We start from the raw sequence: 26,132 nt of genomic DNA on the forward strand, positions 1-26,132 counted from the left end.
ATGAAATAAACAGGAATCGTCCATAATCCACCGGATTTTCACTGAAGATCTGCTTTGTTAATTACTTGGCTTATGGCTACCAAAGCCTGGAAATATAAACCATGGCACCAAAGTTAAGTCCAATATTGCTTCATTATATGGAGAGACCGATCGATGCAGAATTTTAATTAATGTCGGGAATGGGGATCATAGGGCCTGTGTCCAAGAAAAACCGAGAACCGTGAAACCGATCCGGACTGAATCGATCCGTGCCTTTTGAATTTTGTCTGTGGATTAATGGCGTAGACATGAATTCAAAAATTAAAAAACAGTGAGATATGTATTAGGATTGGATTTTCATTTCAAAACTGTGAATTAAACCGAACCGGACCGTGAGATATTTTAAAAAATAAAATTAAAAAAAATATGCATGCGTATGTGTAATATTTATAAATAATTAGTATAACTTTATTGATTGTTATGATTTTTCAACAATTTTACATTAATATGATGATATATAAAACTTAAGGGATGATAAGTAATGTTATGGAATGTCATAATTAATAAGTGTTTGCACTTTGCATTTTTAGTTAGCCGTAGCATCATTTTATTTTTATGGGAATTGTAAGATTTTTGAATTATGATTTGATTGCATTTTTTAAAAATTGTAAAATACGGATTAAGATTGGATTTATAAAAATCCGATTTAATCCAGGCCGTGGAAGCCCGGGGAACATTAGATAAATTAATTTTTGTGACGTGAAAAGACACTAGTAATTATTTCTAGACAAAATTAAATAGAAATCTGTGTGAGTGCAGCGTCTAGAGTTCCCTCCGAAGCACCGAATAACTTTTCAATTTTTTGTGACATGAAAAGGCACACTTCTCCCGTGTCTCATGCCACCCCATTCATCCATTTCTCCTGCAACCCTGCACTCTCTCTCTCTCTCTCTCTCTCTCTCTCTCTCTCTCAAGTTTCTCCTCCTTCCCTCCCTCTACCGGAAGAAGAAAAACTAGGGTTTCGAATCGAAATCAACCCTAGTCCAGTTCCACACCACCTTCGAATTCTGTTTACTCGTTCTTCCCCCCCTCTCTCCGTCTCTGTAAACAATGAGTAGTACATCGGCCTCAATACAATTGCCCCCCCAGTCAAAGGAGAGCCCCGAAAGCGGCAACCTTTCGCAGCTCATTCTCCCACTAAAACCGTCCTTCCGCCCCGGCGACTTCGAGAGGGTCATGCAGACCCTGAACGCCCGCGACGAAGCCGCCCGAAGAGACACCGCCTACTGGAAGGCCCAGTACGAGGCCATGGAGAAGAAACACGGCGAGGCGGAACTCGAGAAGCTGATCGCCCTAGACGAGGTAACAAAGCTCAATCGGGAGCGCGACCTCCTCCAGAACCAGGTCGCGCGCGCCGATAACGACCGGCGCCTGCAGATCGAGCGTATGGAGGAGGACCAGAACAGCAGGATGGCCAGGTTCAAGGAGGACCAGAAGGCGGGGAGGGAGAGGGAGAGGGGCTTGGACCAGCGGTACGCGAGGCTGTGGGAGGATTTCAACAAAATGGAGACGGAGAAGGCGAAGCTGGGGTGCAAGGTATCGGCGCTGGAGTTCGAGAGGGAGAAGGCGAAGCGGGAGGCGGAGGAGAGTGGGAGGCGGTTCGACGAGTTGAATCGGCGGGTATCGCGGTTGGAGGAGGACGCGGCCCTGTTGATGAGCGCGGGGCCGGGGGTTGAGGAGAGGTCCGAGAGGAGAGAGGAGAGGAGTGATGTTAGTGCTGCTGCTGATGAGTTGGTGGTGGATGGGAAAGAAGGGGGAAGTGGCGGTGGTGATGGAAGTAGTGAGGAAATTTTGACTGAGTTACCTGTGAAAGAAAGTGGGTTAAGCTGCGGTGAAAAAGCTGAGGCGGTAGTGCCAGGTCGAGGCGGCTCTGGTCCTGGTTCCGTGGAGGCTGGAACTGGTATGCATGTTTTAGATTACTTTCTACCGGATAAGTACCTTTAGGTTTAGGGTTAGTTTTGTGCTTATTGCGTGTGTTCGAAGTTTTAAATTAGTTTTGCTCGTACTTTTATTATTTGCATTCCGAGATCACAGGATGTATAAAGTATAGTACATTTACTAGCACTGATACTTTTGTGGTGTTCTTTAAAGAGAGTTTAATAGCTGGGGAGGCAACAATTGATAACGAAAACCAAAGTTTTGTTTATGCACATGTTTTTAGCTGGCCAAATCTAACTACGGGAAGGGTGTTTGTGCGTATATCATGATATTACAATCTAAGATATGTCCATATTATGGTTGGTTTTGCAACGCTAACACCATCATCGTGGCTCCATCATAACCACAGAAACTTCCGTTTTAGCGGAGCTTAAACCGATGACAAGGATGTTAATGCAGTCCTTACGAACATTAGGATTCATTTAGTGGACATCATCCTATTTATGAAAGTGAAAAGGGAATTGATTGACTGATTCCAATCACTTTCTTTCCTTTCGAACTATAGACGCACTGCCTTTTGATTGACTGATTCCAACCAGTAAAAGGAGAGGTGAAAGGGAAGGGTGTATATTGTTTGAAAGTACTAGGGGAAGTCAGAAGCAATGAAAGTTACTCCATAACACACTCAGGAGTTTATTAGAAGAATCTATGGGGAAAGGTGTTTATTAGAAGAAGCTACGAGGAAACTTTGGCAACGCTGTTTTGGAAAAGTAAAAAATGAGCCAAAGTGTCATTATTATAGACTTTGTGTAAGCAATAAGCATGTGGTTTTCATTACGTATAGAAAAAAAGGTAGTTGAATGGCATAGAAAGTAAAAAGAATAAGTAGCTAATAACCTAAACATCCTATCCCCGAGTGGGCCGAGTCAAACAATCGGAAAACACCATGATAATTGATAAGGACATAAGGTTATTAACCCATAAAGTCCTTTTTTCCATAAATAAGTATTAAGTATGCATTTTGACAAATATACCCCGTGTTTAAATGAATGAAGGCTATTAGAGATTATTATTTTGTTTAATTGAGATATGGCCCATAATAGAATTCTACCCATTGAGGTAAACAATAGTTCCGCCTGAAACTTCTCCTTGTCTATTCTCACTCTCTCTTGCACTGTCGCCATAGATCATAGGCACTATAACCAACCCCCTCGACCATCTAGTCATGTACATGCACACGTGTATGCATACATGCATATAGTTTAACAACAACAACAACAGAATCCATGTAGTCCCCAAACATTGGGGGTATGGGTGGGGGAGGATTGGAGGCAGACCTAACCTTTGGCAATATGTACAAAGTGGCTGCTCTCAGAATACCACTGAAACAGTGGCCCCCCTTTACCTGTTTTGCTGCCGACCATGCCCCCAAATCAGAGCCAAATGGCATCAGAGAGGGTAGGCCTATAGACCCAATTCAATTTCTGTGCACATTACCATGCTTCTTTCATTGATAGTCCAGAGCATTGGTATGCACAGATAGAGATAGAGATAGAGATATCAAGCGAGAGGTTTGGTGGTGGTTGTATGTCATGGGGCACTTTGATGTCATTCTCAGACCTACTTGGGGTAAGAGGGCAATGGAACTTCTCCCTGTAAGCCATTGTTTGTGTAAATTCTTAAATCTTGATATGAGGAAATCTCAAATTTTTATTGGATGGGAATCTCAATTCTCAATTACCATGAAAATTTCTCATTGCATGTTCCAAGAAAGGAAAATTTCATAAAAGGGTATTTTTGCTTGTTAAATTTGGGCATAGGCCCATAGGGTTCAATGGGCTTTCGATCTTATACTGGGATTTATGTGGCTGCAAATCAAGGACTATATAGGATTGGGTTGGTTAATCGCCCTAAAGACAACAGGGAGTAAGTTTTCCCAACTTTTCCCATGAGCTATTGAGAATTTGCTTTTATGTTTGATTAAATTTCATAACGACTATTGCTCACAAAGAAAAAGGTTGTGTTTCTTTACTGTTCTTCTGTTACCCGTTCAATTTGTTATCAAGTTGCATCTAGGCTTACCAACATTAGTAGTATCCACTTTCCAGTACTTAAAAACCATGGTTTGAGGTTTCATAAAGGCAGAATCTCTATGACTGTAGCATGTCTTACAACCTAGAGCCATAAAAGGGGGATTGTGAGTGCGGTTGGTTTGGAGTTATTGGGGTTCCTTTAATGGTCAAAACCTCTCTAATTGCAATAGAAAAAAGGTTGGTTTGGCTAGCTTTTTTTGGAGGAATGGAAGATGGAAATGATTAAAATAGTTGTTCTTTTACATTCATTGGGTAAGGGCCACAAGACTGACTTCCTTCTTGACGAATGATTAGGCATCTGTGTTTGTTTGCATTGTTTTGGGGATTGGATAAGATAGGCCTTTTTGAAAATTTATTTCTAGGAATTGTCGCACTTCAAGCTAATTGTTCAGCATGATAAAAGTGGAGACAGTGAAAAGAGTGAAAGAACTGGTACCCCGTTCTTCAGGCTCTCTCTTATAGCAGAGTTTGGGAGAGAAAGTAGCACTGCCCCCAGAACATTGGTCAGGTAGACTTGCCAACACATTCAAAAGAGTTTTCATTTGTACATCAATGTAAGAAATGAAGAAAATGAATGCTAAAGATTCTAGATACTAGTTTCTAATTTCACCAAATATGGGGATATACCCCTGTAGTTCTTGCTGTTCTGATTCGTGGTTATACAGGGTAATGTTCTTGCGTGATGGCTTTCTGATTACTGTAAGACCGAAAGGGTGTAGAGCTGAAATTGGCCCTTTCTATTGCTGATTTGTTGAGTTCCTTTCTGGAACTTGGGGTTTTGAAACTTGCAGCCTTTTGGGCACTGATTAGGTTGTCCTATAAGTTATACTCCATCTATAAATTCTTTTTGTGATTCTGGACTTCCGGTGGGCCTGACCACTTGAGGTTGGCATCACTAATTAAGTTGCTGTTGGCTCATAGAAATTTGTATTCAATGAATCCATTTTAGAGCATGTTTACCATCACAGAGTGGATTTTTCTACGAATAAGCTGTGAATGATATTCTGATCAAGCTCTATCTTTGTTCTTGTTTTTTTTTTCTTCTCAAAAGGTAGTTGTCTGTTTCTGTTGTAGGATCTATGGTTGTCATTGAGATAGATGATAGTGATGACGAGATGCCCACTAGAAAAAGAGGATTATCCATTGATGACTCTGAGAACGTGAAACCAACTAAGAAGCATCACACGAAGTCACTTATAGAGTTGATGGACGAGCCTGGTGGTTCAGATTCTTCTGACACTGGTGACAGCTCCGGTTCTGGTTCTGACATCGACATCAATAGTGAGATTGCAAGGCTCCGTAGAAAGGTGGCTGAAAAGAAAACATGGGCATTTAAAGTTGATATGATGTCAGCATTAGAGAGGGATCCTGAACTCTGCATGAATGCTGTTTGTGCTCTTTATCGGAAGCAGTTGTGTAAGGTGGAATCAGTTAGTGGCTCTTCATTGGGCATGAATCCAGGGTTTAACCAGTTTGATGCACTCAGGTATGACTAACAGAAGCTAGCTGATTGTTGTTTCTTTTAGTTATCATCAGGAATAGGTAAATGAACAGATTATGTAGTCACAAAATTCAATATATTATTGTACACTGCACCCACCACCTAGCATATGAAAGATAGCTGTGACTGATAGACTACTATGCAACTGCTATGTTATTAGGCATGGTCTCCTTACCTTTGGAAGATAAAATATCAAAATATACTTGCAGACTAGAGTGTCCGGTGGTACGGGGGATCTTTTAAATTCTTGTTTCTTCCGTTTATGCTTTTGCCTTCAACTTGTATGAGTATTGGTTATATTTATTGGTGATCTCTTCTTGAGTTTGCGCAGCATGGGAATCTACTAAACTTTAAATTGTTACTATGGCCCTATAGATGACATTAATAAGTTGTCTATCTTGGTTATTATTGTTTGTAACATGTGGACAGAATAAAAAGGAAAATTTATTGCTAAAGAGAGGAAGAATAAGAAGAGGAAGAGATTATGGTTTCGTATACTCAAAAAAAAAAAAAATAGAGTAAAGGATGCCAGCTTTTGCGAGAAACATTTATCATGACTTAATATGCTCTGTAAACACCTGATTCGATGCACTAAGCTGCATGCAAATATCTGAGCCATTATAACGCAAAGTCATATGTACATGTATTGCCTCTAAGATGATCTCAAAATCTAGTTGACAGCTTCACAATGCTCCTAGCCTAAATTGGCCATAAAATATGCTCACAACTCCCACTGCATGAGCAATGTCTCTTTCAGACCATAGCTCCATCAAGCTGCCTATGGATGAAGCGTGGGGCCTCTAACCATGTCTTATCACCCTTGTGCTGTGACTGCTGCTTGTTCCTTAGAACGCCTGAGATGACTTTCCCAGGTTGTGCTTACTGGTTTAGCAAATTCTATGTTGAACCTTTCAACATACTCTACCTGTGATACTTCAGCTTTTCTGTTTACTCCGTCCATGCTAATTCCTCTATCAATTAGGCTTCACAAACCCAACATTTCCTATTCCTACATAATTATAACTTCTCTTTCCAATCTATACCTCGGTTTCTTTTCATGATTTAAATGAAGTTCCGCTTGGGAAAAGGAAGCTGGTTTTGAAGCTTTCTGCCCACGCATAAATGCATCTCCAGGAGTGATGTTTGTAGTCAATCTGTTATTATGAGAGAAAGGGATTCAAGTGCTTTTGTAGCTATGTGGCGGGGTTGTTCTTCAAGCTGGCATGGAAGCTCTGCTAATGGCTTTTTTTTTTTTTTTTTTGTGGAACTGCGTATAAGACACTTTTTTGTTTCCATAGAAAAAAGAGAGCAGGAACTGATATGCTGGGAAGAGCTGGATTTCTTGCTAGTGGCTGTTTATTGCTGTTTATTTTCTTTCTAGGAGAATGAAAAGGAAAGAAAAGATCACTTTCTATCTAGAACACCACCGCTTCTGAACCCAGAACCAGGAGATTGTTTTTGGTGCACTTAATTTACTGGATTGCTGTTCTAGTTTTACATGATCTCCTGGAGGTTAATGTAAAGCCTTTGTTCAATGTTTGTTGAGCTTGCTGTATAACTAGAGAAGTTTGACGATCTTGTTTCCTAGATTTCTTGGCTTTGTCTTTAAGTAGTGTTAAAACACTTCTGAAAGGCAACACCACCACATTATTGCTGTTATTTATTTGCTCTTTTGTATGTTAATTATTTTGTACTCATTTTCAGCAGAGGAACTAGTTTGGGAAAGTATTTGACTGATGGTGATCCGCAAGGGAAACTGAAGAGATCTGTTTCGGAGTTGCAGGAATTTGATCCAAATGGTCTTGGTGACTGTAAAAAGTTAGCCCTTCGTAATTCGGATCGGTTGTTCGAGATTTACAAGAAAAAACAAGATGCTTTCTTCCTCCCTTCGTAAGAGTCACCTGATCAAATCATGGTGGACTCGTGGAGCAATGACGCCAGATACAGACCTGTCTTGACTTGGGTTCAATGATGTTCTGATGGTTATGGAACTCTTAGTTATACTTTCTTAGGTGAATGTACCTACAGACATACCTGCCTTCTTGTGTATTTTATTGTAACTTGTGAATTCATTTCCTCTGTTGAAAGCTGCACATGGTGAAATTCTTGGTTGGTTGGATGTAGGGGTGACAAATTGAACCCAGACCCATAAAGAAATCCAAATCCATGTATTAAAAAATAGATCCAATTTAACCCATTTATTAGTTGGATTAGAATGGGTTCAAACCCATCTAACCCATTTATTATTGGGTTTTAATTGGGTTTCAATTGGGTTAATTTAAATGCCCAATGAGTTATGAACATTACCCAAAAAAAATAGAACTACCAATAAAGTAAAAGAATAAATAATCGACGAATTGCATTTCAAAGCTTTCTGTCAAAGGCAATGAACCACGGCAAACGCGAAGTAGCTTTCGAGGAGGGATTTTTTAATGCGGAGCGGGTATATCCCACATGGTATCCGCTTGACGCATCTCAGTCGTCCGATACATTTTTGGACGGATCGGATTGAAATTTTCTCTCTCCTCTCATCCCAACACTTTCTCTCTCTTTTTCGTCTCTCCAACTAAGCCGTTCAAACACATAATAGACGGCTCAGATGCGCGAGCGGGCATCACGTGTACCCGCTCGGCACTGAAATTTTTTTCGCTTTCGAGGGATCGAGGACTACTCCTGGTTCAGATAATTAATTACCACATGAGATGAGTCCCCACCCCAAACATTAACGAATTCATTTCCAAATAAAAAATTTCAGGTTAAAATTGCAATCATCTCACATGAACGCTGGAATCTAAAAATTGTTTCAAATTCGGAAAACAGGAATACATGCATTTACAACATTTTGCTTTGTTTGGCTCGGATTTGGAGTAATGTTTTTTGGGTAACAAATGGAGAGAGATGGATAGAGTAATGAGATAACAATATGGGTGATTAGTTAATGTCACGTCGAGGTACTGCAAAATCAAGTCTAATTTATCGTAATCGATTAGTTAATACGCTGGTTGTCTTTATTCAAAAAAATTATGAGTTTTTTTATTTTTCCGATTCCTCTCGTCGAGACGAATTAATAGTCGAAAAAGTTTTATGCAAACAAACAACTGCAAAAAAAAATTCAAATAAAGACAAAAAAATAAGTTAACTTTTCAATCCAAATCCACGCTAAAGAAAAAAAAAAAAAAAGAACATGGAAAGAAAAGATATGAGAAACGACTTTCACTTTTTTTAACAGAATCTCCATTCCGTTCAGTAATTTTTTTAACCCACTTATAACTTATCTAATTTTGCTCAAACCCGCCCGTTTGACACCCCTAGTTGGATGTAGTCGAGCATTTTGTGGGTTAGCCCGAATCTGTGTAATTATTCTTGGCGATAATGTTGAAGTGACTTGGTTGATCTAATTTTGGAACTGCTGATTATGGCCATTTTGTGAAAGTGAACTCTTTCGCACCGGAGATTACATTGTTGCTACTGTGTAGAGATTAGTGTACTGGCGAAATGACCATGTGGATTCGGAGATCATTAACCGGATAAGAAGATGTTTGTTAGTCCTTTACAGGTTTACTTGAGCACTGGAAAACTCTTCAAATCAAAGATAAAAAGAACGGCTTGTAGGCGCCAGCCTTCCCCAGATAAATGATGGCGAAATTCAGGTATGCCTTGTTATCGAGCAGGTATCGTAATTTTTTCGTTGCAGATTTGTTTACTGTTGTTGAGCAGACATTGTTATTTGCTAGGAATTCCAGTTAGTAAAGTTGATACCTGTCAAATCTGGTGAAACTGTTAACCTGGGCACTGGGCAGCGTACATCTTTGTAGATATAACTGAATGTTCGAAATTGATATCCACCCTTTGGATACTAATACAAAAAAAAAAAAAAAACCTTTCTTCGTGGCACCTCTGCGTCACTGTAAGATAATATATACAGCTGAACGACAAACTTGTGTGCGATACTAAAAAACACTTAAGCGGGTCAAAAAACACACATGCAATTTCAACTATACCACATAAGATCTATATTTGAGTTGCATATTGAAGAACTAAAATTGCGTGCGAGTTGTGAGAGCGCCACGGCTGTAAGCAAATTGCGGATTGTGAGTGTGCCGCGGCTGTCTGTTTGGTTGATGATCGTGAGACGAAGAAGAGTTAAGCTACCTCGGAGTCAGAGGCGTGAGTTCTTGGGTGTCTAGTTGGGTTCATAACCGACGATGTCCTGCACTCTCTGTTCAACCTCGAACAACGAGCACAAGGGTTTTGTATCGATGGTCCTGTCGATGATTGTGGTGGATGCCCTTTTGCTGTCCGTATTGGTGATGATCTTGTTGATTGCCCTTTCGGCGTCCGTATTGGCGATGATCCCGGTAACTGTACTTTTGCTGATGGTCTTATTGAATACTCTTTCGGCGTCCGTAGTGGTGATGATCCTGGTGACGCTGATGGTCTTGTTGAATAGTCTTTCAGCGTCCGCAGTGGCGATGATCCTGGCGACTGTACTTCCCGTGTCACTATGTAATGAAAGTCGACATTGTCAGTTAAACAACATACTCTTAAGTCCTATGTAGGTTCAACTAATAAGCAGATGAAAACGCTTGAAAAAAAATGCTGATTGCAGAAGGCAGTTTGACTAACCTTGACCCTTGCTCCCCTTTGCAACGATGCCGTTCTTTTTCGCTAAGCTTTTACCGTCCGGCATTTCAGCGCAAACCGGCCTGAGATCACTCGATTTTTTCGTTGATCTTCTCTTCTCTGGACTCTCGGAATGAACTGATGAAAACTCTGAATCAGATACTATAGGTGGCAAAACTTTCCTCTCCGGAGTCCTATAACCAACTGAACTGCTCACAGTTCTCGACAAAGTTTTCCCTCGAGTCTCATGACAACTCTGATCAACTGCTTTACTCAGAAAACTAGTGTGTGTTACCGTAACCTTGGAACCAACTGACTTTTGAATGGCCACTGCTGTTGAATCAGGCTTCTTCTCTGGAATATCAGAAGCAAGAGGCTTTTCATCCGTCGCGATTTGTGGCGAATTTTTACTCTCTCCATTTTCCAAATGACCTGAAATGTCATCATCTGCTGTTTTCGACAATATTTCTCTCTCTGGTGACTCAGAACTCTCAGACCTTGTGACTTCATGTGTGGGATCTTTCCTCTCTGGAGTTTGAGAACCGATAGACCTTTGATCAGCTGCTACTGCTGTTGCGAAAAACTTCCTATCAGGAGTCAAAGAACCAACCGATCTTTGATCCCTTTTACTCCACAGGAACCCGGAAGAAACAGACCGTTGATCGTTTGCTGTTTTCGATGGAACTCTCCACCAGGGAGTCTCGGAACAAACTGACCTCTCGTCGCCTCCCACTCTTAGGAAAGGTTTCCTCTCTTGAACCTCAGAACAAACTGATCTTTTATCCATTGGAACCAGAAAGGGGTCCTCATTTCCCCAAAGAGAAGGTCCTTCAATACCCAAATCCCAAATCTTATCTTTAAACCCTCCGGAAATCCTCTCTTTCTCAACAACCCTGTAAGAGAACATTTGAAATGGAATTTGGGAAACCAAACAAGGACTCCCGTCACTAGGGAACAACTTTGAATACGCTGAATCTATTTCACAGTAATCCACGAGTGGGGGTGGCGATTCAGGTTGACCGTGATCTGGGTTTATCACTAGGCACTTCTTTATGTAACGTAAAATCCTGCATATGGCTGAGAAGCACGGGCGCTGAGTTGGTTCAGTTTGCCAGCATTTTCTGGTCAAGTTTACTAGGAACTTTGGTGTAGTGTAAGGGAAGAGAGGCCTTTCCCCGGCTCTTATGTTCCTGCCCATCTTGTCTTCCTGAAGATGCCCTTCTTCGAACGGAATTTTCCCTGTCAAAATCTCAAAACAAAGCATCCCAAAGCTATAAACATCCGATTTCTCTGTGTATTTTGAACTCAATTTACCACCACCCAGCCGTTCTTGCTCTGCTAGAACTTCCGGGGCATACCATATAATTTGGTCATCTCCGTTTTGGTTTGATTGAGTTCGCGAAGTGTAACTCTTTACAGATGTTAAGCCAAAACCCCTTACTTTTGCACAAAAGTATCCTTCTGGGGAGGAAGTCCTCACTTTGAGGAGGATATTAGATGGGTTCAAGTTTCCGTGGTAGATCTTTTGGAAGTGGAGATACTCCATGCCCCTTGCGATTTGAAGCATGATATCGACTGCAACCGGGAGAGAGAACGGAATCCGTTTTCTCTGGCCACAGTTCTCTTTTATATGGCTAGCAAGAGACTTGTTCATCAACTCCATAACTAGAAACAGCTCTTTCCTTTCTTCCTCATAAAACCCACAAAGGTGTTGCGTTATGCTAGGGTGGGAAAGAGACTGGACCAAAGAGATTTCCTTTTGGATTTGTTCATTGATTTCCACAAAGAAGTTCCTCATAGCAAAACTTTCCCCTAACCAATGGATTTCCTTATAATAACTTCCCCCTGATCCCAACCGTCGCTTCACATGATAATCCTTGGCCCCAACCAAGATCCAAGCCGGTAAAAGCTTTCCCTCAAGCGGCTCCAACCCATTTAGTTTCTTGATCAATAGATCTGCTAGCCTCTGCTCATGTTTTGTCATAGTGAGAGATTGCGAACTCCTTTTCTCTTTTATCATTTCGAGGAGAAACCATCTGTCTTCTCTCCAAGCGCTACTCAAGTGATTGCAGATTTCGCGAGGAATCAAGTACTGTTTCCCGAATTTCCATTGGAAAATTTTTGGGTCATTCCACTCCCCATCGTACTTTCTCATAAGCATAAGTCTCCTCTTTTGCATATCGTCCAGGTCAGGTCCGGAGATCTCTCCAGCAGTTTCGATGGCCTCGATGACAATGGTAAAGCAAGAGAGCAAATTGTGAATGTGAAACTCCACACAGTCTTCGTTCTGATGGAGACTCATTGCTTTGCCCCACCAGTCTTTGACATCTAAACAATGTTTTACGTAGAGTTCACCTTCTTTGAAAATCCTATGAAGCTCCCTTAGAGGGTGTTCGAGTGCTTTCCACTTTGTGTTCTTGTCGTCTAATCTCAGGTTTTGTGTGATTTGATCTGAAATAGTTTTGAAGGCTAAATTCAAGATATGAAGAAGCAAACTGCACTGCCTTTGATTGATCGAAATATCGTGTTTCAATACCATAAGGGCCTTGATACCTCCCAAAACCTCTCCAACCTGCCGAAACTGCTCCATTATAAGTTCAGAGAAAGAATGTCTAGACGCGGGAGTGCTACAGAATACTGGAAGCAGTTGAACCCTTTTGGGGAAACCCTCAATTCAGCAGAAACTATAACAGACAATGGCCTGAGAAATTACAGATAACCCAAAATCAGTAAACAGATAAGAGCATCCACAATGTAATAATCAAAATTGAATAACCAAAAATTGCCACATCATCTTTTGATTATCCATTTAGAGGTTGTTAAAGTTAACAATGTTAAGTATCACATTGTATACTTTTTGCCCATAATCAAAATGGGTTAGCAAAAATTTAAATTTAACGGTCAGTTTTTTTCTTCTCAATCTAATAGTCTACATTGAATGGCATTTTAGTAAAATAAGTGAAAATGGAGAGCATCTTTTAAGATTCATAAAGTGGTCAATATTGTCAAATGCACAACCACTTACCAAAGTGGAGAGTGAGTTTCACCTACCAATAAAGCATTTGCTTTATGGAGAGTGAGTTTTACTCTCCCATGATGGGTGTATTTGATTGACAAGATGTAGGGTCCAATAAATTTGGTTATTGGCAAAAAGTTGCTAGTTTTGATTATCCAAAGGCCAAAATTTGATGAGTTACTAAGAGGTTGCTAAGTTTGGTTATTACAATGTGAGCACTTTTTTGAGCACACATTGCTAACTTTAACAACTTTTTAGTTTTGATTATTACATTGTAGATGCTCTAAGAGCAAAAGAATAAGTGATTCCACTGGCATAGAAATGAATGCAGAATGGAAGACAACAGAAATGACTGGACAAATTCAAGTATTGGATAGGTTCAACAAACAAGACAATTCACTGGGAGAAAAAAAAGAAGGAAAACCTGAAGGCAACAAGGCACATTTAAAACAAAACAAGGCACATTTATGAGGGAACAGATTCAGTTTTGCATTGATTACCTTCAACGATGCAATCCATTTCAAGTTTTGGAAAACAAATTCGCGTTGAACCCTTTTCGTAAAACCCTCCATTCAGGAGAAATTAGAACAAGGGCGGCCAAACTAGTTAGCGTTAACCCAGAATCAACAATTAAAACAGATCACAAGAAAACTATAGGTGCGCGATGTTCGCGGACATGACATAGCAAGAATTTCTAAAGTATACAGTCAGATTACAAGAAAATGAAGGCAATAACAATGAGTGAAGAAATTTAAGTGTTGGATATGATAAACTACCCAACAAAGATACGGGAGAAATGGAAAAAATGAAGGGAAACAAGGCATAGGTATGAGTAAACAGATTCAGTTTTTTTGCATGAAATATATTTGACAAGCATTTGACAAGAGACAATAAGACATATGCATAGCCAATAATTCTGGGTATGAAATAACTATGATAATCATCACTCACAAATTTCAATGACTACGCAGATAAATTGCACAGAACCACATTTCAAGGAGAGAGAGAGAGAGAGAGAGAGAGAGAGAGAGAGAGAGAGAGAGAGAGAGAGAGAGAGAGAGAGAGAGAGAGAGAGTAATCCAAACCTGCTATGAAAATTCTTGTTCCGGAGAGCGGGTTTTGTAACGGACGATTCTTGAATTCCATTGGCTTTATTGAAAAAACCCAATGGAATCCACTCCTATGTCCTATCCAATTTGGGTATTGCAAAAACAATTTGCAATTTCTCTCACCGGACCCTTAATTTAAAAGCAGAGGGATAAGCGAAAAAGCAACAAAATTTATGGTGCTATCAAGAAGCAAGTAACAAACCCATCAAACCAGTAGATTGAGAGGCAGAGATGTAGATGGAATTGATATCTCTTTTTCTTTTTCGGATTCAATACCTTGGAAATCCGATGAGTGACTGATGAGAAAAGGGAAACGGAAATTCGGAGTGAAAACCGTCAGAAAAAACCACCTGATTTTTGTTGGGTTTTTGTTTTCTGACTGATCAAAGCAACTTTGTTTTTTCGGCTTCTTTTTGGAACTGAAAGGGTTGGCCGTTGAAAGATTCCGCCTTCCATGGGAGTCTCTATTTGAACATGTTCCCGCGAATTTCGTCATCTTCTATTTTCTAACCTCTCTCTACAAGTAACCGCTTTTTGCTGCAACTCCACTAAAAAAATACTCTCTAGAAGTGCAGAGGAACCGAAAAAATATAAATTTTATTCAATTTGGAAAGTAGTCAGTGATTTTTTTTGGCTGCCTCTAATGCCACGAGCATTTTTCCAAATGCCACGAGCATTAATTGTTCTGGTAGCTAAAATGACTCTTTTGTCCTGTTGTGGTCAAAAGCTGTCAGCCCATAAAATTTGTTATCCAAACTATCATTTTGTAAACGAACAACCCTTCGATTACCTTTTTTCCGCTTCTGATTTCTTGTGCTTTTCAACTGCAACTGCAACCTGTATCTCCCTTTTTCCTTTAGGTTTTGTCTCTTCCCGTTTGTACTTCTTTTTTTTTTTTATTCGCTTCCCATTTGTACTTGATCACCAGATTCATTGGAGTATATACATTTAAGGTTAGTATTGTTTATTCATTGTGTACTTGTATACATAGGGATTGCTTTTCTAAAGTAAATGTTTACAGTTTTGTTACGTTGTTCACGAACTATTATTGTTGAGATCGAGCCAATCTCAACGGATTGGTCTTGTGGTCAAGACTTGAGACTTAGAGATTTATTCTCTTCTAAGATCTTTGGTTCGAAACCTATTAGATGCTATTAAATTCTGGGGTCAGTCCATATAGAGTTTTACTCTACCTTTAATTGGGACCCCCGCAAATGGCGGTGAGATTGGTCTCCAAAGATTAGTTGTGATGTGTGAAAACTGTCTCGGACAACTAAGCTATAAAAAAATTAAAAAAAACTACTATTGTTGAGCCTATGTTTAGTGTTTCGTTAGTGTACTTTGTATGCGGTAATAAACAAAAATTAATGTTCTTTCTTTTTTATAAAAAAACCTTGAATGTTTAGGGACTAATTTTTTTTGAGGCTATGCTTTGGGTTATCCCTTTTTTTCCCCTTCTGTTAGTGCTTTCTGATGAATTTTTAATGCCACAATCTTTGCTCAATTTTTTTCATGATGTAGATTTGGTGATTGAACCATGGATATTGAACAACCAATTGAATGCATCCATGGAAGTTCCAGTGATCAGATTGATGAACACGAAATCGACATGCAAAATCAAGAAAACAAACAGAAGGATATGCTTCAGCAATTTGGTTGGAAATTCGAATCTCGGGAAGAACTTCTCGATACTCTTCGAGAGTTTTTTTCAATGCAAGGATATGCAATATTTATCAAAAACTCTAGACAAGATAGATATCTTACCATCGGTTGTGATCGGGGTGGCTGTTACTGAAATAAGTGGCATGTTCCCTTAGAGAAACGGCAAAGGAACGACAACTCGTCTCATAAATTGTCCTTTTCAATTCTGTTGTAAGAGACAAGATGATGGCTTGTGGGTGATTAATGAAGTCAAAAATAGCTCACATAATCATGAACCCTCAAGTGACATGTCCGGATATCCCTCTTGTCGTCGTTTGTCAAAGAAAGAGATCACGAGCATTGAAGAAATGACTAGATCGGGAATACCACCACGCCAAATTCTTTCTTCACTTAGACAATCCAATCCGAAGCTTCAAGCGGTGTCAAAAACAATTTATAATACGAAGGGGAAAATTCAAAAGGACAACTTGGCAGGACGAACTATGATCCAAGCATTGTTTGAAGAGCTTTGTCAAGGTGATTTTACTTTCGATGTTGCATATGATCAAAATGGCCATTTGACACATCTATTTTTTGCACACCCTTCTTCCAGCATATTAACCAAAAGCTACACAAATGACTTCGTGAGCCAAATATTCTACCACATAAAGGACGTCCATCGGGGTCAAAGAAAGTTAAGGAATCTAGTTCTACGAGGCGGAATGCATCAAAATTTGAGATTGTAGATGCAACACGAAAGTGTAGCATTTGCAAAGGTGTTGGTCATAATAGTCGAACATGTAAAGGCAAATGGGAGGCGAATATATCGAATCCAACTCATGCAGCTAATTTGGACGATGATGAAAGTACCATGAATGTGCTCGACACAAGCCCAATTCCTACTTCACTCGACTGGTTTTTGTTGGATTGACCACTTGAGGTAAGATAGTTCTTTTTCTATTATTTCATAGTGGACGAATTATTGGTAAGTCTTACAGATAATCTCAACTAATTAGAGCCACAACTTTTACCATTTCTTTTGCAGCCGCAGGAGATAAAAAGTGTCTTTCCCATTCAATTCTGGCCAACATACTGTTGCTTAAGTGAAGGATGTACCACATTTTGTTTAACATATGGTTTTCAGTTTTCTCTCCACGTGACATGACAGATTTCAGTTTTGGCTATAAAGTACCAGTTTGGACTTTACAATGCTTCTTTAGATTCATTCTGGATTCAGATGAAAGTGAAAGAAACAGGGCATTTTCCTGTGAGGAAGTGGCCTTACTTTTTATACCTTTATTATACATTGACAATTATTAAGGAATTTGCTTGAATGGTGATTTCTTGAATGATGTTTCTACTAGTACTGGAGAGCAATTTTTTTGGTTTTATTGTTGGGTAACCACATGAAGAGTGAAGGTTTTTTTTTTTTTTTTTTTTACAGCTTAGTATTTTTTTTAAAGTATCTTTTTTTTAGAAGAAGTAAAATTAAAATGGAGAACCATGTGTTTGTTTATTAGAAACATAAAAAAAAAAAAATGAAAGCTGGAAAAATGGATAGATTAAAGTTAGGGTCACCAACTCACCAGTGAGAATGATTTTGAGAAAGAAAAAATACTCAAATTTGAAGTGTGCTATGGAGAAAAGCACAATTTTTGTTTTAGTTTTTTCAATTAAAAAAATTGACTTTGCTCACAATCAAACAAAATAGGGATTCTACTATCAAAACAAAATAGTCAGTCGGAAAGCACGAGAAATCAGAAACCCAAGGGTAATTCAATTAGGGTTGTTCCTTCAAGGAAGGGTAGTTTGGGTAACAATGTTATGGATTGACAGCTTTGACCACAAGGGGATAAGAGAGACATTTTACATACCAGAGCAATAAATGCTCGTGGCATTAGTGTAAAGGCTCGTGGCATTAGAATTTACCTTTTTTTTTTTATTCAAAATTTTGACATTTGTTAGTTTTGCGTTAAACTTTTGTGACTTATTGATTCGTTTTGACGAGAGGAACCGAAAAAGTATAATTTTTTTTTATCCAAACTCGTGAATTTTTTTTTTTGAAAAAGACAAGAAATAAGTTGAAAAACTGTCATTTCAACTTATTTTTTTGTCTTTTAGGAAAAAATTACGAGTTGCGATAAAAAATTTATACATCACGAGGGTATTTCGCCACATTCAAATCCAAATCTAACAAAACAGAAATACAAATAGGAATAACAAAATAGTAGTAATACAAATTCGAATTATTAATGTTGAAGTCGTTGATCTTGGTTTGCTCAAATGAACTAATGAGTAGAGGAGCCAAACAGGTCCTAACAAAAGGACTAGCGAATAATTAGGGAAGTTGTTTCAGCTGTGGCGCATGTAAGTTTACACTTGATGAGAGAGTGCATCACCAAATATACCATCTTTCTCCACAATTTAGTGCTTAGTTCACGGCTTCATGCTATATATTTTGTTTTTAAATAATTGTCAAAATACTAGTACTTGTTTTCACTAAAAATATCAAAAACATCATTTAGATCACAAAGTTCTCTCAAATGAGTTATCTTGAATAGTGAGTATTTCTGGACGAAAATACCGTTTAGACAATAGCGTGAACTCATATTGAATCATTATTTTTGATTCGGAGGTCTTGAAGATAACGATCAAATAAATCTTTCGTAGTCCCCTAAGGATTTTTCTAACTGATGATTGCAAACTCAAGAGACAAATTTTTTACGTACTGTTATGCTCTCACTTGACCAACCCCTTAAGATTGAATACCCTTTGAAATTTGGTAAAACTTCGCCCACTAATTGTGCGTAAGTCCAAAGGTAAACTTGTTACTATTGACTTGTTCCAAATAATTAAGGTCTGTGTAGATTTTCACCAAAAGAAATTACACAAATCTATACCTAGGGTTTAAACATTTTGGGTACTTACCCCCCCAAGAAATAAAATTAGACAAATAAACTTAGTGAAGTGGGACTGTGCCCACAATCTGCTGCATTGTGTGTCTTCCAGTGTAATACTAGATGAGATATAGGATTATTTGTGAAGTGTAATACCTGAGTTCGAGTTTTATTTGTTAAACTACAAGCTGCATTTTCTTTTGTGATACTTTTTATTAGTAGTATTCTTAATCAGCAAGATGGGGGTCGCATCTAAATTCTAATTGAACGTGACAATATAGTACAGCCGTGGCTTGTGAAAGAGGATTCTGAATATAAATGAAATACAATATATTGTTGAGGCTCCAATTTTAGGAAAAAAATTCCATGCACTTGAAGCAATGCATAGGGTCACGTCTCCCAACCATGGCATCGACGTGAGTGTTGTGTGCAAATCCTAATTCCTAAGCCACTTAGTGGAAGCTTTTCTCCGGGAGCATGGAATAATCTCTTATTTTCTTGTATTTTGTTTTTTCCTTTTTGGATGCTACAAAGCCTATGGGCCTTGATGGTGGACTAAATTTCAAATAAGGCCCAGTTTATATTTTAGTCCACAAGGCACAAACAACCATGCCGTCAACGGGCTTAGGTCCATACAAAACCTTCAGTTTATTAAACGTATGGGCCCCTGCAAATCTATTTCTTTCAATTTCCACCCCCTACTTCTCCCTCCACGAAGCAAAGCTCCGATCAGTAATGGCGACTAGGCAAATCGATGCTTCGTATTGTTACAGTTAAACGTATAGAGAGAGAGAGAGAGAGAGAGAGAGAGGGATGGAATGGTATTTCGTCGCAGCACTCCTCACCATTCTCACCAGTTCTCAGGTTTGCTGTTATATGCATTACCTACATATGGATATTAAATGCAAAAATTCAGAGCTTAGGATTTCGAGATCTTAGAGGCTCCGTATTGTTAGCTTGATTTCGTTTTATAACTTGTGATAAAAAAAAAAAAAAACTCGTAATTGCTCTTTTTCCTTTTTCTTTTTCTGTATCTTGTGTTACCTAAAGTTTCCAAGTTCGTTTTACGTAGTCAATTTTAATCTTGAGTGCAATTACCTGTGTTTGTCGTTGCATAGGAAGAGATTGTTACCTATGTTGCGAATCTTGCAACAATTATAGCAGAAAATGTACTAACCTTTTGTAGGAATTACATTATCAATTGTACCAGCCGTAGGATAGCGTGGGAGGATTTCTATAGAGGTGTTAGGATCACTTCCGAAAACTAAAAGAAAAAGAGAGAATGCGGGAGAAATTGACCACTTCGAGGGGATCGAGCCTCCAACTAGGTCACTTGGAGGGGATCAAGCCTCCAACCAGGTCACTTCGAGGGAACCTAACCTCCAAATCCTTTAGGCAATTGTATTATTATTCTTGCATAATAAGCCATACGGCATCTACATAGGTGTACAACTCGCGGTTGACCTTTTGACTACCATAATATCCTAGAGTCTATCACTTAGACCTAAAATCATGCATTGATAGAAATAATGTAAAATAATTTAGGCAACTAAATAATAATCCCACTAAGAGGAGGGATATTCATCTGTTTTAGCTGTGAACTTGTGTTTTTACCCTGGAACTCTGCAGCGCTTCTTATCTTGGCAGTTAAGTTTTAGGTAAGGATCGCTTCTCCCTTTGCTAAGAAGATTATGCATTCATTGATTTTGTTTGGGGTTGGTTAGGAATGGAGTTTAAATATAGATTTCTGGTTTGGGAGATGCTTTGTACACCCTTGTAAAGTAGGGCTTGGTAACTTGGGATTTTTATTTTTTTTGATAAGCGGGAAACTTGGAATTCAATGGCCTTGCTAGGAAAATGGATTTGGAGATACAATTATCAGTGGTTTAAATAATGGAGAAAGGTTGTAATGGTGCAGTGCGGCTCTACATAGGGGGATGTGGTTTTCTATGAATGTTAGTTTGCCATTCCAAAGCGACCCTTGAAAGGGTATACGTGTAGGTTGCAGTGATTTCAAGTTTGCTTCTTGGTTATTTTCAACTTGTTCTAGTGCCTTCTAGTTGGTGGTGTACTACAAATAAATCCATTCCACATTGTAAATTTTGTTCAAAGGAGTCCTTTAAATAGGCTCCTCCAAAGTCCAAACCATAAGAAAACAATATAGGGAAGACTAACCTGACATTATCCCCAAATGGATAAATCCTAAAAAATGACAAATAAATTACTAAATATTGTGGACAATTAAAGTGAACACAGGGAGAATATATGAATGGCTCGTGTGGTGATCCTTCTTGTTCCCTATCATTCTCCCTTTCCCTGGAGACGGATTTGGTGCTAATGCAGTTTTACTTCTAAAAAATAGCTTAAGCAAGTTATGCCTATTTTATCTGTCTTTTTTCTTTTGAGTTTTCTGATGAGGTGATATTCTCCTTTTTGTCTTTGAAGATGTTTCTGGATGCTTTGAGTTTGCTTCTTCTTAGTTACTATTTGCAGCTCTTGTTTATGTCACTCCTACAAGTTTTTTTCCCTCTTCAATTCCTAGGACACGGTTATGGCAGTCTATGTCAACAATCAACACTCTCTAGATTACCCTACGGACAAATCATTTCTTACTAATTTTCTTTTCAACATTTAATAAATGGAGAATCTTGGAAGTCAGAACTTACTGCAATGACACCAAGTTCTGCATCCAGCGTCTACAGGGATTCTCTTTTCAACTGAAAGCTATATTAGGTTTTAAGGTGCTTTGAACCCTGAAATGTGATCCTATAGGACACTTTCTAGGTCTAAATTATCTGTTTAAGGTGTATTTCTTTGGATTTTTACCTCCTTATTACTTGCTGGCTTTTTGCGAGTGAGATTGCTTCTTTTAAAGCAAGGTAGCCATTGTAATGGTGTCCTGTCTTTTCCATTGGGTGGCAGGGAATTTTGACAACTCTCTCCCAAAGCAATGGAGGTTATAAGTATGATTATGCTACTGTTCCATTTCTTGCTGAAATTTTCAAGGTACTTTTTTACTCTTAACCTGCAATATTTGAAATGTTGGTCAGATAAAACTGCAGAATGTTGTTTAGATTTTTCTCTTATTTGAACCACAGTCGTATAACTAAGAATTGTTTTTTTTGGACTTGATGCATTTTTGCCAGTTGGCAAAAGATATCACTTATATTTATGTTTACCACCGCAGCTTGTGGTTTCTGGTTTGCTTCTTCGGAGGGAGCGTCAAAGATCATCTCTAACAAGGATGACTACACAATGGAAGAGCGTGTGTTTATTCCTCATTCCTTCTCTCATATATCTAGTTCATAATAATGTTCAGTTTGCTACCCTGACTTATGTAGATACATCCACATATCAGATAATGGGAAATCTGAAGATTGTCACCACTGGCATACTGTTCAGGTGCTTCCTTGGTCTTTGCCTGATGGCCCAGATCATATGAAACCTCATGATTTAGATTTTCTTTTCTTGCTCTATTTCTTTCCCTCTTACTTCCCATTATGATTTAAGATTCCATAAACTAAATTTGTGCTCCATTTTGCAGGCTATTTCTTAGGAGGAAATTGTCTTATCTGCAGTGGATGGCAATCGTTTTGTTGGCTGTGGGAACAACTACAAGCCAGGTGATAATTACTGTGATAAGAGGCACTCCCATCGCCTGGGTTAATCAGGAATCAACCTGGGAGATGGTTGTCGTTTTTGCTTTGTTGTTCTAATACGGCTTCCAGTCTGTTGAATGATAATTTGAATATAATCGTCAAAAGAGGGCCTCTGTTTTGTTAGGCTAAGAGATCCCATATTCAGATGATAAATCAACACGAATAGTTTTGCTATTGCCCAATTTCTGTATTTGTACTTGCAGACCTTTTGTGTACACCAGGTGCAGTGTGGTGTATAATCAGAAGTATGTCTTTCTTGGTGCTCTGTTCTTGAAATATTATTTCTTTGAAGGAAAGATTTGGGAGCTCGAGTCTGATGTATAGTTGTTACTGCTATAACCATTTTCTTTTATCCCACAGAATTGTGAAATGGGAAAACAATAGGCACTCAGAAACCTTGTCTTCATGCATCCATTCAACAGTTTCATGCCACTTTCTATATCACCATGAAATCAATCCCTCAAGGACATTTTTATTGATATCATTTTGTTCCATATGACATTAGGGACCGGAAAGCTTGTTCAAAGACCTGATATGATATAAGCTTATCTTAAATTGTTTATTTGAGCAGTTGAATGAGCAATTCTTTCTTCTATTATCATATAGGTAAAAGGTTGTGGGGAGTCTTCATGCGAGTTTCTTTTTTCAGCACCCATCCAGGGGTATATGTTGGGAATCCTATCAGCTTGTCTATCAGCATTGGCAGGTGTTTATACAGAGTTTCTGATGAAGAAGAACAACGATAGTTTTTACTGGCAGAACGTACAATTGTATGCGTAGGTATCATGCCGTCTGTTCAAACTGATAAAATGCTAGTTCATGTTGGCGGTTTCTGATGTGAATTCGGTGGTCGTCCCCCCTTCCTACGGGTCCCCCCACCGACCCACTGACACACCAACCATGCCCCTTCCCTTTCTCCGATCATAAAGCCCCCGGATCCCTTTCTTTTTCTTTCATCCTCCTATTATTTCAGCATGCAATGTGCATGTCTTTCCAACCCCTATAGTGTTGCAAGTACAAGTGAAGCATAATGACTGTCTTCACCAAAGGTGAGATGGGTAGGCTCATTGATAACATGATTAGCAGGAAAAAAATTTTGATGGCATTTTCACAAACCTCTTCTAAGAGTAGATGCAGGGATTGGGAATTTTCTTCTGTATTTTGTGCTGTTGAATAGCTAGTTATTTCTTTTTTAGAGCCTTGAAGTATGAAACGGAGTCAATGAACTTGTTTAGCATGACTGGCATGTGTCATTCAGTAGCATACTGGCATTTACATCATTTTTGCACTTGATGAGATTTGAACAATCACGTTCTTTTTCAGGTTTGGTGTGATTTTCAACATGGCACGGCTTCTCCTGGATGATTTTACCGGTGGTTTTGAGAATGGACCATGGTGGCAACGCCTCTTAAATGGTTACAGTATTACAACATGGATGGTGGTGATAAATCTGGGGTCAACTGGGTTGTTGGTTTCATGGTTAATGAAATATGCTGACAATATTGTGAAGGTAGTTCCCTCTGCTTGAGACTTGTTTCGTGCACATTTATAACACGAAGTTGGCTTACAACTTGAGCTAATTGATACCTGCTATAGGGGAACAAGATTTAGGAGGAAGTCGATTGTGATGCTCGCTGTAGTATCCTTTCTTCTATGAACGATTGAACATGGAGTTCTGTTCTGTTTGGTGCAGCTCATGGATATATTAAAGCAGAGAGGAGTCCAGCAGAAACCATACAGAAGTTGGATTAGATATTAAATTGTTTTAATTTTTAATTTTTTGGACTTCTGTTTCAAGCTCATCCAGTCTGGACTAGGAAGGCTTCTTTAGAAATGGCTATTGTTGGAAGATGTGGGAAGCTAGGTGTATAGTAGTTCAGCCTTCTAATCTCATAGTTGTTGACAATGGACACATATGGATTTTGGGAGTTTATACTAGAACCCATGACGTTCTCCTTTCTCGAGTCCAACTTGTTGGAAGGATGAATACGATTCTCGTATCAAGGAACTTGGATATTCTATTGTGTGCGTTAATGTGGCATCAACAACTTGTTCTTTTCTCAGGTTTATTCTACATCGATGGCAATGCTGCTTACAACGGTTTTGTCTGTATACCTCTTTAATTACAAGCCTACATTGCAGGTAATTTTCACTCTCATTTATTTTACAAAGCTCTTTATCTCTCTCCACCATTGGATGTTTCAACTCGTAAGGATGTGTATGTATGTGTGAGTTAATTCAATATTGTACTCTTTCTTCCTGTACTTCGTTTCTGATCAATTCATCCTCTTATTTTGTCTGCCGCAGCTTTTCTTGGGTCTAATAATCTGCATGATGTCGTTGCACATGTACTTTGCTCCTCCGAACATGCTCGTGGATTTACCCCCCACAGAGAAAGCATCTCCGGAGAGTCTAAATGAAGTATATGTTGAACGAAGAACAGATTCCTGAGGAATTCCACTTCTGAAAGTTGAAAACAAAGGCCACTATTAGATTCCCTATTAAAAAGTGCCAACTCCATATTGTCCTTATAAATGCAGTTATTAAGATATTATCAAGGTGGGACCGTAATGGGTCTCATGGAGAAACATCCATGCTGGAATCAGCGGCTTATTTCGGACATCTGGATTATGCCTTGGAATCTGTAGTTGATACAAATGGAAGCAATTTGGCCTATCTTCCACTGCAAGAGAATGAACTGGGAAGTAGGTAGATCTTTCAGCGATTAGCCGCACAGCAGAATCTTTTTGGTAGTTTTCAGGGTTCAGAAACTTGATATCAGGATTCTGTTTAGTTTTTTTCTTTTTCGCAAACATTTTGACCGAATATTTTTGTGAAATTCCAGTGGATTGATAACTAATTGGGAAGTTATTGCTGTGGAAGAGATAACAGTACTAATTGATTTCCAAGAGAATTCTTGAACTATAGCTTATGCGGCGATAATTCCAGAAGTCTTTTCTTGTGATATGTCGTCGTTTTATGAATTTCCTGGGAATCAGATACCGATTGGAAACATATTTGGTTTTCGAGATCATTCGTTATTGCTTTCTGAAGATTAGATACATCTAGATGCTTATAAAGAGTGGACTCGGTCACTTGGTCTGATCTTCATAATCTGTCGCAATACCAATATAGCAACACGAATTTGTGGATATGGTGTAATTGACACATATATGCCTTGTTCTGGGATAATTGGAGGACACCATTGCTCTCAATTTTCAAAGCCTGGGACCAACCCAAAAACTACTAGACAGGGCATGCGTTAAATGCTGCTTTTGCTTGCAGGATCGACAGACAGATTAGTGGTGGACAATTTCATTCAAAAGATGAGGTTCAAATGGACAATTCTGGAATGGTTTCTTTCGATCGAAGACATGTTCAGTGAAACAAAGCTGCACGTCAGTTGCCAAAAAAAAAGAAGGCGGCAGAAATAAGTTTTACCAATCTCCCCCCTAACGAGAAATTCCAAGCCGGCCCTGCTTTTAGAGTTTTGTTCCATAGAAACTCTTTATTGTATTTGCCTTCCGCATAGGTCCTGGAGCGTGGACTCTTGCTGATGTTACTTGTTAGGATAGAAAAATTATCTCATGCTAATGGAACATTCTATTTTGAATTATAAAATTTAAAATATATATCTGTTCTTTGTAAAATTTACATTTTTAAAATCTACTCGATG

General features: G+C 38.9%; 3 protein-coding genes and 1 non-coding gene across 7 annotated transcripts; 2 read left to right on the forward strand and 2 right to left on the reverse strand.

Moving 5' to 3' along the window:
• Positions 1-866: 866 nt before the first annotated feature.
• On the forward strand, positions 867-7,614 carry LOC131332643 (uncharacterized). Of its 3 annotated transcripts, XR_009201675.1 has the most exons (4): positions 867-1,939; positions 5,085-5,496; positions 6,584-7,023; positions 7,219-7,329. XR_009201675.1 is itself a non-coding variant. In XM_058366941.1 (3 exons), exons 1-3 carry the CDS (start codon positions 1,090-1,092, stop codon positions 7,332-7,334), a joined length of 1,302 nt encoding a protein of 433 aa, XP_058222924.1. In that variant the 5' UTR covers positions 867-1,089; the 3' UTR covers positions 7,335-7,614. The 3 variants fall into 3 exon arrangements, 2 of the variants coding, with proteins under 2 accessions (XP_058222924.1, XP_058222923.1); XM_058366941.1 differs by lacking the exon at positions 6,584-7,023 and having other exon boundaries at positions 7,295-7,614; XM_058366940.1 differs by lacking the exon at positions 6,584-7,023 and having other exon boundaries at positions 868-1,939; positions 7,219-7,614.
• LOC131334931 (small nucleolar RNA snoR100) lies at positions 3,323-3,430 on the reverse strand. The gene has a single exon (XR_009202333.1). It is a non-coding gene; the product is annotated as a small nucleolar RNA snoR100 (small nucleolar RNA).
• A 1,708-nt stretch (positions 7,615-9,322) lies between the features above and the next one.
• On the reverse strand, positions 9,323-14,770 carry LOC131334045 (uncharacterized). The gene is made up of 3 exons (XM_058368915.1): positions 14,236-14,770; positions 10,138-12,835; positions 9,323-10,013 (listed from the first exon to the last, which is right to left on the reverse strand). The coding sequence occupies exons 2-3, from the start codon at positions 12,722-12,724 to the stop codon at positions 9,655-9,657; spliced, it is 2,946 nt and encodes a 981-aa protein (XP_058224898.1). The 5' UTR covers positions 12,725-12,835; positions 14,236-14,770; the 3' UTR covers positions 9,323-9,654.
• Positions 14,771-19,452: 4,682 nt separating this feature from the next.
• On the forward strand, positions 19,453-25,424 carry LOC131333902 (CMP-sialic acid transporter 1-like). 2 transcript variants are annotated; one of them, XM_058368708.1, is made up of 8 exons: positions 19,453-19,661; positions 21,720-21,803; positions 21,985-22,199; positions 22,342-22,420; positions 23,063-23,232; positions 23,780-23,966; positions 24,521-24,598; positions 24,764-25,424. In XM_058368708.1, the coding sequence occupies exons 1-8, from the start codon at positions 19,611-19,613 to the stop codon at positions 24,905-24,907; spliced, it is 1,008 nt and encodes a 335-aa protein (XP_058224691.1). In that variant the 5' UTR covers positions 19,453-19,610; the 3' UTR covers positions 24,908-25,424. The 2 variants fall into 2 exon arrangements, with proteins under 2 accessions (XP_058224691.1, XP_058224692.1); XM_058368709.1 differs by lacking the exon at positions 19,453-19,661 and adding an exon at positions 20,271-20,826.
• Positions 25,425-26,132: the final 708 nt, after the last annotated feature.

Source organism: Rhododendron vialii, chromosome 7a, assembly GCF_030253575.1.
Source record: "Rhododendron vialii isolate Sample 1 chromosome 7a, ASM3025357v1".
In the NCBI taxonomy this organism is placed as follows: Eukaryota; Viridiplantae; Streptophyta; class Magnoliopsida; order Ericales; family Ericaceae; genus Rhododendron; species Rhododendron vialii.